At 35.9% G+C, this 12039-nt stretch overlaps 1 protein-coding gene across 1 annotated transcript; it reads right to left on the bottom strand.

The window, feature by feature from the left end:
• Positions 1-1643: 1643 nt before the first annotated feature.
• On the bottom strand, positions 1644-11604 carry LOC133754830 (vomeronasal type-2 receptor 116-like). The gene is given in 9 exon segments (XM_062185218.1): positions 1644-2287; positions 2290-2556; positions 4341-4464; positions 5911-5978; positions 5981-6137; positions 8238-9044; positions 10673-10833; positions 10836-10963; positions 11552-11604. Coding segments are annotated over 9 exon segments (2409 nt in total).
• Positions 11605-12039: the final 435 nt, after the last annotated feature.

Consider the following 12039-nt stretch of genomic DNA (forward strand, 5'->3'; position numbering starts at 1 on the left):
AAATGCTCTGTTTGCTCACAGTTACCACATCATTTTATCATAACATTTACATCCCTTTATTCTTTTCCCTTTGAATTCAATACTATTCCCTATATATAATTTCAGTTTCTTAGAGAATCATGGTCCTAACATCATGATTCTGTAGACACTTTGATTATTTTTTTTCATTATAAGATTATCAGCCCTCTGAAACTTTTTAAGTTGTCTTGGAAGGTTTCCTGTAAACAGTATCTGAACAGTCTGACAAAAATGTATTGTTTCATGCTATTGAATCATACACTTTTTGAAATTTTGGAATTTTTAGGGAACTCCAAATTTATCACTGGTGTTGAAATTTTCTATTGTTTCATTCTACATGAGGGAATCTCTCCATTTGCATTCTTCTGTAAAGTGGTATTTTCTTTTCGTAAGTTCCTATAATATGTAATAGTTTTTAAAATATAATTTTACACTGTTTTCATTAAATTCCTTTATATTTGTTTGGCAATTTGTAATTATCCCTACCAAACTATGCAGCTCCAAACAAAGTGATCACAATTTACAGTGATATGAATATCACTTTATATTTTTCTTTGATTTTATTACTTTCATTAGTGTATCAGTAACTTAGTGTATGCAAACAGCTAGATTGTTGGTTACTATCTGTATTAAAAAAGTTTATCAACTCAATGAAATCATGTTGATTTTTCTGGCCATTTTAATGGCATTGTTTTTCAGAGCTATCTATGCATAGTATTCTCTGTCACCCACTCAAGTTGAATTTCTTTTGCTATTTCTGCATTGTGATAAGATTCACTTTAATGATGGTTTTGAAACATCCCACAGTGTCATTCTAGACAATTTCATCTTTGTTTTTGGTTTTCTATTAAGTTAAAGAGTGAAGTTTGTTTGATTTCAAATGCAGGAATTTTATATTTATTCTATATTTTTAATTTTAAAAATGTACATACAGAGAACACATTTCATTTATTTCACACAGTTTTTTTAAAGCTTTTAGTTAATGAATGCACATTTAATAGGTACAACTTTAGGAATATAGTGGTTCTTTCCCTCATACCCACCCTCCAACCACTACTCCTGTCCTACCTTCTACTCCCTCTCCCATCCAATTCTTCATTAAGGTTCATTTTTTAGTTTAACTTTATATACAGAAGACCAACTCTATACTAAGTAAAGATTTCAACAATTTTCACTCATACTCACACGTAATATATAAAGTACTGTTTGAGAACAAGTTTTGCAGATAATTCTCATAGTACAACTCATTAAAGCCAGAAGTCCTATATGGGGGTAAGTGCACAATGAATTTGGTTGTTAATTTAACAATTAGCACTCTTATTTATGACCTCAGTGATCTCCTGAGGATCTGGCCATGAGCTTCCAAGGCTATGGAAACCTCAATTCCTGAGCCATCATCATTGCCTCCTAGGGTATACATTTTTCAGCAGCTGGGTCAGGAATAGGGGCCAGGAACCATGGGATGTGGTCATAAAATTGTTAATACTAAATTACCACATTCAATGAAATTTTTAGGAGAATAAGCTTAATTAACTTTAGTTACTTTATAGTATCAGAGTGCTACTTTAATGTGGGTTTTTGGTTACAAACTCTGAATGTGTGGTAGATACTCTTGAGAAAGAACTTCAGAATATCTTAGAACATTTTCTGTTGTTAAAATATTTTAAAGTATTCATCTCAGGTCTCATGCGAATAATGTAGCACTTGGGGACAAATATGCAGCCCAGGAGCCCCACACTAGAGGCCAAGATAGAGAAGACCTCCACAGCCACCATGACCTTCCCCTTGGTGCTGTAGTTGACAGGGAGGAAGGTGACCCAGACACTGCAGAATACCAGCATGCTGAATGTCAGGAACTTGGCTTCATTGAATGTGTCAGGAAGATTCCTGGATAGGAAAGCCACGATGAAGCTCCCCATGGCCAAGGTGCCCAGGTATCCTAGGACACAGCAGAAGGCAGTGACCGAGTCCTTGTTGCACATAATGATGATGTGGCCATGCTCAGAGTGTGCATCTTTGTCAATAAAAGGAGGAGTGGTTCCCAACCAAATACCACAAAAAATCAGCTGGATCATGGAGCAGATAGGAATGACAGAGTTAGAAGCTCTTGATATCAGCAACTGCCTCATTGTTCTTCCAGGCTTCAGAACCTTGAAGGCCAGAATCACAATAATTGTTGTGGCCAGCACGGTAGAAACAGCCACTGTGAACACAAGACCAAATGTTATTTGCTGGAGGATACAAGTGGCTGTGTTGGGACGGTCAATATGAGTAAGGAACAGAGGAAGCACAGGAGGAGGGAGATGAGCAAGATGTAGCTGAGAGACTGGTTATTGGCCTTGACTATGAGAGTGTCTCGATGCTTCATGAAGGCACCCAAAACTGCAGCTGTGATGACAGAGAAGCATAGGGCCATGCAGGTCAGAGCCATCCCAAGGGATTCCTCAAAATCTAAGAAGGTCACCAGCTTGGAGAGGCAGCGATTTCTCTCACTGTTTGGGTACTCGTCCTCTGAACACTGAATACACTGCTCTGCATCTGTGGAAAAGACTCAGTGTTTCAATTTCACAAATTCTTATTTTTTTCCCCTGTTGTGGAAAATGTGAGTACAATTTCGCAATGCCTTTGTGAGTACTGACTGCCTCTGATGTAAAATCAGGCCATACTAAAGCATGTTAACTCACTCCTTACTCAGGGAGAATGATCATCTTCAGATACAATCAACACATCCACTCAAACAGCAACTTTGGCAAATGGGGTGATAGGTGGACCCTTCTTATGACTCAGTTTTATCTCTGAGGACATGGATCCTCTCAATCTTTTCCTCTACTGTCTGCAATATATTTTTCATGAGAAGTCTCATATTGCCTTGAGTTAGGATATTTATCTAGGGTAATCAGATTTAAGGGTTTCCTTAGTCCTATTCAGTTGGATAAATAAATTGCCTAGACCTCCGAGGACATCTTACTATCAATCATATTCTAATTTCTAGAATTTTCTTTTTGCAAACTACTTGATATCTAGTAGAACAAGTCTTTTGTCATTTTACATTTTCACTTCTCTAGATTCCTCTAGTCATTTTTTCCATATACATGTTGAAAGGCTATGTCTGACTAGAAGACATTCAGATTTGAATGCAGTCGTGTTGGTTTTATATAATGATGTTGGGAGTAAATTTTTTTTACTAACTTATTCAAGTTAAATTATACTTTTTAAGTTTTGCACTCATTAATCACTGAAAGCATGATGACTTGTTAACTTTTTTTGTAATGTGACACATCAGAATAACTTGAGGCCTGCACTCTTGAAACATCTCACTTCTGTGATAATATCATGAAAGAAGTCATAGACTGCATCTCAACTAATGGGAATGTCTCTGTTTCAATTACATTTTACTTAAACACAGAAATCAGTATTCATTTGGCTACTTCTGCTGTAAGAGTCTGATTCAGTTTTTAGGGGTGGCACTCATGCAACAATACTGGAGGTCATTAGTTTTTTTATTATCTTCATACCTAAAAATACCTCTGCTCTCTCTGAAGTGATTGAATCAAATGTTTATGTTCAAAGATGATGGTAATTGAGTGATACTTTTGAGAATTTAAAACATTACAAGTCTATTTCTTGTATTTTGAGCAATGGAAATATTTTTTCATTAGGCCTAGTACGTTTCTACATTTTTCAACAATTAGGTTTTTGATACATAATTCATTAAATAGTTATTGAATACAAAAGCTTAAAAGAAGCTTAGGGATACCAAATTGTCTTTTCTTAGGATGTTGCATTTCCAGGTTTTCATTTTGTCTCTTTTCCTTATTGCATTATTTCAACAAAAACACAATGTTGTAGTATTAATTATATGTACTTAATACAATGCATCATGTTACATTTATGGTGCAAGAGAAATAAAATGTTTTCTAGTACTTTGAGTGCACTAGTTCTTGTTAAAATACTTGTTTCCAGGCTTCTAGGGACACATTGATTACCTTGATAATTACATATTCTCATTTCATGATGAAACTTTTGCATGGTTTAATAGATGATCTCAAATTAGTACTATCTCTCACTGGATTCTAAAGACAGATGTTTGCTAGCATCGTTTCCAAAGTTGAGTTTAATAAGCTGAATACTGCCAATAAACAATCTACATATATTGGAGTGGAGGTAGTGATCATAAAATAGATTAATTGAAAAAAATGGGTGAATGTGTGCTTTGAGAACAGTAATACACTATGATCCTACTGAAAATATCTTTGGCTTCCTTTATTTTTTTAACAGTTAAGCAGTGCAGTTTTCAATGGGGGAAGTTATGTATTTTCTACCTGTATGATTAGAAATATCTCTCTCTGGACAAAGAACACATGTATAACAGCAGAGAGGTTTTCCTTCCTGTGGCACTTTTCTAAATCCAGGAACACAGCTCTGGCTACACACAGATTTGGGAATCTGAGAAGAAAAGAGAAGCATTTGTCAAGATTTTGCACATCATCAGTTACTTTGCCAGGATGTCAATATTTCCCCCCTCACAACAGAAACTTGACATGCAATTTCAGGTTGCCAGTACATCTCATAACCCATATTGTGCTGATATTACTTAGACATATAATAGAGGTTTTTATGATCAAGTTTCCTGCTTTATCAACATTTTACCAAATATTATGAAGGTACCTGATTAATTTCTTTTTTTTTAAAGTATGTTATCTTTTTTATTTATTTGACAGAGTTAGACAGTGAGAGAGACAGAGACAGAAAGGCCTTCCTTCCATTGGTTCATCCCCCAAATGGCTGCTACAGCCGGAGCTATGCAAATCCGAAGCCAGGAGCTAGGTGCTTCCTCCTGGTCTCCCATGCAAGTGCAGGGGCCCAAGCATTTAGGCCATCCTCCACTGCCTTCCTGGGCCACAGCAGAGAGCTGGACTGGAAGAGGAGCAACTGGGACTAGAACCTGGTGCCCCTATGGGATGCCAGCACTGCAGGAGGAGGATTAACCAAGTAAGCCATGGCACCAGCCCTGATTAATTTCATAGATCACCACCTTCATTCTGAGTATTTGTCCCCTCTTATTGAACCATTTCATTCAAAACATTTTCAGTGAAGGTTTTTATGTTGTAATGATTAAAAGAACTTGAATGTCTTAGTGTATTTTCATCATGTTCTCACTGGTGTTTGTATAGAAGATTTTATATTGTCTATAAAAGCATAAGACATGTGCACACACTTTCAAATTCACTCAAAGCAAAAATCATGATATTGTGTTGTAAACTATGGATTTGTTTTACTTCTGGGCTTCTTAGTTTAGAGAGAGCATACATTCTGAAAACTACTAACTCATTTGGGATGCAAAAAATGATGTTATATAAATCACACAAAATATTGTCTGGAATAGTCCAGTTGTGAAAAGATGACAGAAATGCTCAAAGCTTTGAGATTTATGTACAACATATATTGAAGACTGAATGGCATGCACAATTAAAAATCAAAATTGTAATAATATATACAGAGGTAATAACATCAACTCATAATTCAATTGTGCTCATAGTATATTAAAATAATGAGTACCTACATCATATATGATTAAGGATTTCAGAATATAAGGAGAACATACTTAATATCTGTAGGTCTATATTTTGATCTCTACTCATTAATTTCGTGTATTCCTTTTGCTCAGTTGTTGTATGAATATGTATGACCCAACCAAAAAAAAAAACCAGTAGCATATTTATATTTACACTTTCTATATATGTTAGCTCAGAATATGTATAATACCATATATTTTGAATCTGAGGTGTGAAATGGGAATTATATCCTAGTTTAAAAGTGTCACATTTAATCTTGTCTCAATAATCTATTCAGATCATCCAGTATGTGCTCAACATTGATACAGAATCTTACCTCTTTGAATGCAAGAGGCCATTCTATCATCTCTTCACTGATGACCAAGACTTGTTCATGTGGACTTAGGAGGAAAACTCTCCAGTTTTAACCAACAATTGAAGACCACCAGGAAAATTTCCAATGTTCTGGACATCATACTGTGCCATATGGTCTCTTGATTCATGAAAGGATATGTCATCCCCAGCACTGTTAGTAAATTTTATTTTCTTTAAAAATGGATGAAGCTGAAGGACAAACATAATTGGAAAGAGGGAGATAATTCAAAGGAGTAGCAGGGAATACATATGTACTAAGGAATCGTTTTCCTCCTCCCTAACATTTTTAGATTTTTATAGAGGCTTACATTTTGTTTGGTTTGTCACCATCACATGGGTTCAATTCGTAGATGGTTTTTACTTCACAAACCCAATAGAGAGTATTTATTCCAATCAGAAAAATTGTAGAGTGTGGCCTAGAGAGTGACTTTTGGGATCTTTGGCAAACTCCTTCATGGAACTTTAGTTGAGACTTTGTGGAAACTAACCCTAATTCTTCCATTTGGGCACAACATGGATTTATATGTTAAATACCTTCATTATGGTGGTGGTATAACAGGTATATGCATATGTGTATACTATTTGAAATGTAATATAATTGAATTAAATATTAGTGTCTTTCATATAGGTTAATTGAAAATCCATGAAAAGATTTTCATAATAAATATTTTCTAAAAACTAGATATTGCTGATAGTTTAAGTAGGTCCAAAGTTATAAAATTCTATGATATATATGTCCATATGTTATAATTTTTATGCATCAATTTAGCTTGAATATAATGAACAGAGTTTTTTTTCTCTCTCTCTACCCTTGAATTGCTTTTTGTAGAAAATAGGCATATCTTTTGTTGTTACAGAGTACTGTATGATCAAAAACAAAATTTCAAATCTGTTGATGATAGGATATTATTAATGTGTGTTTTCCTTTACCTTCTGGGCCTCATGACATATGCTACAGGATAAAATTAATGTCTTATTCTTTAAATATTATTATATCTTCATTAAATTGGAGTAGATGAATCCCAAATAATCTATACTTTATCTTTGAAAGACCACTTGACAAAGTCACTTACTTTTCTAAGTAATATACAAGCAAAGTACAAATGGTATATGAAAGATTATTATTATATGTAAGCATAGAAATTATATGGAGAAGTACTGTTCATGATGTGAATTTTTACATATGCCTATTTTCTTTTATACAGGCTTTAAATTCATTTGGTTCAACAAATTTGATAAATTTATTTTTCCCTTCTATGTTCAGGCAGGAAATTCTAAATATATTTTATAAGTAGGTAATGGATTCAAATATACAGGACTAAAATCCAGACTAGTTAATCTGTAACCCAAGAGGCATACCTTGTCCTTAGGTATATCCTCAGAGTTCTTATATTTAACAATGGGATGTCAGTCTTTGATCCCTGATGGTTGCAGATTTTCTAAATGTAGTCATGCCTAACAGCACTGGATTTCTCAAAATCAATACAGGTATTATCTAGAATCCATTTATATTTTCCCCAAAAATTTCTCATAGAGGGAATAGCTCACGGTGTGTATGTATATATGTATGTATATACACACATACATATACATATAAATGAAGTTGTTGCTGTAAGATATGGTCTGCAGGCCATATTGTCTGGTTTTGTCTGCATTCCAATGAATAGTTTTAATCAAGTTTTTCTTCTTATGCTTTGTCACTAGTTGTATTAGAATATTTTACAGCATATCATCCTGCATAGAAAATATTGTTATAGGGGCATAGCTGATTAAGCTTCCGCCTGTGATGCTGGCATCCCAATGGGCATCAGTTTGAGACCTGGCTTTTCCAATTCTGATCCAATGCCCTGTTAATGTGCCTGGGAAAACAACAGAAGATGGCACTAGTGCTTGAGTCCCTGAATCCATATTGAAGACCCAGAAGAAGCTCCAGTTCCTGGCTTTTGCCTGGCATAGCCCCAGCCACTGGGGCCATTTGGGGAGTGAATCAGCAGATGGAAGATTCTCCACCCCCCGCCTTGATCTGTCTCTCTTCTTCTCTCTGTAACTCTGTCTTTCAAATAAGTAAAACATAAATCTTTAAAATCCTTGTGATAATGTCATTACAGAATTTGAATTCCTAGCCCATTGTCAGAATTCTTCAAATACAAATAATAATTACAGTGATATCAATAACTAGGGTGATATGAAACAATATTTTCTATTATTCCAGATCTTAATGATCTTGACATAAAACCAATCAGATGCCATCAGGTGCTCAATACATGTCCTGTTCTGAGGTATATTTACCTGCCAGGGAAGAAGCATAGGCTGGGCTATATCTCCTGGGGATCCTGTTTCTGCTTTCTCCAAAAGCATATTATGGAGGACATGGGCAACTGCATACACAGCATTGTAGACCAAATAACTGGAGTCAGATATGGTCATCATGTCAATGTCTCCAGGGAAAAATTCAATGGAAGCATTTGGTGGGCACACTCCAATTTTTCCACAAAGTGACCCAGCAGGTAAACAGTCAAAAATGTGGAGCCACAGTTTACTCAGGTAGAAGTCTTCTGGGTATTGGGAAGGGCTCACTGTCTTTAGGAAATGTTTGAAGCCAGGAATTTCTCCCCTGTGGGGAGAAAATGAGAAGCCTCCATGCAAAGAATGTAGCATGTGGTATGTCTCATGTACGACAATATCCCACTTTGCTGCCATGACCCACACCTTCCCTGTGGTTAAAAAGTACGGTCCTGCAATGCCCACATTGATGAGGCTCCTTACTTCTCCATATAGTATATGGACATTTGCAGATGAACTTCTGAGCCTAGTCAAGAAACTGATATCAGTTGATGCAAACATTCTCTTAGTAGCAGGGAGTTTCACTTCAAAAGCCACACAGAGACCTTTTTTTACCATCTCTGCTTTGAGATCTTGAAGAAACCACTCTCCTTTTGTATCATCAGATACAAAGAGTGCCACCCATGTCCAGCCAAAATGCAGCAACAAAGAGATCATTCCATAAACTAGAGAACTATTATTGATAGCCATCTGTTAGAGAGATGGAAACTGGTCTTTGTCATTTAGCATGGGATCAAATGGGCCATATGTTAGCTGAAACAAAAAAAAATAATTATCATGACTATCATTTCAGTGGCATATGGAATTATCTCTGTTGGGGAGGGTGAAAGATATTTATTAAAGAGAAGTATGTGAGCAGAAAATTATTGGGTACAGGGTGACTGCTGTGGAGATAATTCAGTTCTCTCATTCTACACACAGAAAAAACATTCCCAAAGTCAACCACTTTTAGAAGAAATGGATTCTTTATTCAAAGCATTAAAAATGGATGAGATTCCTATGTGTTCTTAGTGACTTGCAGTGGGAATGCATGAACTTTGGATGCAGTATCACTAAGGTAGTTGTTTTTTCCTTATTCTCACCCTGTAAGACTTGTGGACCAGAGCCTACTCCTCCAGCAACTAGTATGGGACATAAACTCCAACAGAGAAATAAATCTTTAGTACATTATTCTCTTAATAATTTGGAGTTAACTTAGCTTTACAACATAACAATTTATTATGAAGAACACAATAAATTGCCGTATTTGATTTTTGGTAAAATAGTTTTAAAGCCCCACATTCTCCTATGCTACTGTGATCTGTGTTCGGCAGGAATACAGAACCTGGAAGGCAGTAGTGGTGGCTTGATTAGATTAAAAACCTTATACTGACGCCGTGACTCACTAGGCTAATCCTCCACCTGTGGCGCCAGTACCACGGGTTCTAGTCCTGGTTAGGGTGCCGGATTCTGTCCCAGTTGCTCCTCTTCTAGTCAAGCTGTGGCCCAGGAAGTCAGTGAAGGATGTCCCAGGTCCTTGGGCCCTGCACCTGCATGGGAGACCAGGAGGAAGCACCTGGCTCCTGGCTTCAGATCGGTGCAGTCGTAGCAGTCATTTGGGGGGGGTGAACCAACGGAAGGAAGACCTTTCTCTCTGTCTCTCTCTCTCACTGTCTAACTCTGCCTGTCAAAAAAATAAAAATAAAAAATAGATCCTTATACCAAAATAAGAGACCTGGATTGATTTCCTAGATTTCATAGTCTGCAATATACAGCTAAACAAGCATTATGGTGAATATTTAGTGAGTAAACCAACTATTTCAGTGTCTCTGGCTGTCCTTGTTTTCTACTTCTCAAATAAAAACAATTTGTGATATGAAGAGTTGCAAATGAAACATTTGCTGTTAGACTTGTGAAGAAATCTGCTTGGGTAGATGTAAGTCAGATTTAGATAGACAGTCAATGAACACTAACTACTCAACCTCAATCACTCGTTAGTATCTTTGAGGAGATCCGATTTTCAATGTTGCCTTTAAGGAAAACCAGATATGGTTGTGCATACCCCTGTAGATAGCCCTATCCTAGGATAGAAGATTCCTCTATGATATGGATAGCTCTTTTGAGGCACAGAGCTCTGAGTGTTCTACAGACAATATTCCTGGATGGATGTATTGGCACTAGAAAGTAATCTGAGTGAAAGATCTCCATAACCACCCCTCACTCCCTTTCTTACTCTCCTTTCACCTGTTAATAATTTCACAACACTGGACATTCCTGGGTATCTCTTTTAAACCATGGTGTGATGTGTATAGTTGGCTTCCACATTTCCCATTCATCAGAGGTGAGAAAATGGTAATGAGGGAGATTCAAATATCTCTCTGCAGAGTTCACAGCACATTTACCTGTGGGATTTTGTAGAGCTCCAACAGCATTCCAATTTCAGCAGAAAATGCTGCTGTACTTCCAGCAATAATTGCAACTGATTTTTCTTGTGTCTGGCAAGTGTAATTAGGGAGAAGTATATTGCCTCCAGAAAGCCAACTCAGAGTGCTCCACAGATGAACTGATCACTGGAAAAAGCATTGTAGAACTGGAAGCCCAAAGACAAATTGGGAAGTAGGTGGCTGTCTTTATTAATTTCCTGGATGGTAAAGTGAAAGGTCAGCACATACTGGTAGTTCTTCCACAACCACCTAGGTAGAGGGGCAGCATTACAGAGAAGGGTCAGATCATGGACTTCAGGGAAGACCCCCAACCAAGCCCTGAAGTTGCAATGAGCATACTCAGGCTTGCATTCAGTGATCCTCCAGCCCTGCACATTGAGATGGCAGGACTTAGGTTCCAAGGTCTCTGGAAGATCTTGAAATGGGATTTTGATTCCTGAGAAACAAAGTGTGTCATGTGTACACTCATCTTCATTAACTCTTTAGAAAAGTCTTTATTTATCAAAATATGGGAACCTATCTCTCCTTGAAGTCAGAAACTAATATAAAAGCATTTTTATTTTCTTTTAGTTCTTGAATAGTTTATATGATACCTACGTTGCTAGTTGTTCAAACACTGGGAAGTGGTATCCTCTGTAACCATACTGAATCATTTTTCAGGGTTACAACCTATAATTTTATATTGTAATATATCAACTGAGGAATGCAGATTTGCTAAATTACATTTACCTTGAAAATGAACATTTGATTCAGGACTTCTAATTCATTGTTAGAGAACTCATGACATTTATTTAGTTTACAGTTTTTCTCTGCACTGAATTATCATCATCAACTCACATTTTATGCTTGAAAGTTCTCTGAATTTTTCTAGGTATCTTCACCAAAATCATGAGCTCGTTTTGGAATTTAATAAGAGTAATCACACTCTATGTGTCCAAGATTATGGATGTCCTATCATTCTCAGGATGATTCTTTTGTATTTTCCTTATAATTGGTCTGAGTATCTTCTATTTTTTATATTCCATCTATAATTTGAATCTTATAAAAACTCTTCTTAATAAATTTTGTCATGCTATACATATTTATCCAATCATACTTTAGTTCATCTGCATTGATTCTTATGCTTTGATGTTGGGATTAATAATATTATGTGATGAAATTTATATGAAATTTTTATGAAACATTTTTATACAGTTCCCAAATGGCAGAATTTTATATTTAGGAAAAATTAGTATTTCTATTGTAAAAAATCTTGTGTATATAATTTTTACATATGAAATTTTAATTTTTATACTTTTTCCTAAAGAAATGTTGCCTTTATATAA

Source organism: Lepus europaeus, unplaced genomic scaffold, assembly GCF_033115175.1.
Source record: "Lepus europaeus isolate LE1 unplaced genomic scaffold, mLepTim1.pri SCAFFOLD_29, whole genome shotgun sequence".
NCBI classification, from domain to species: Eukaryota; Metazoa; Chordata; class Mammalia; order Lagomorpha; family Leporidae; genus Lepus; species Lepus europaeus.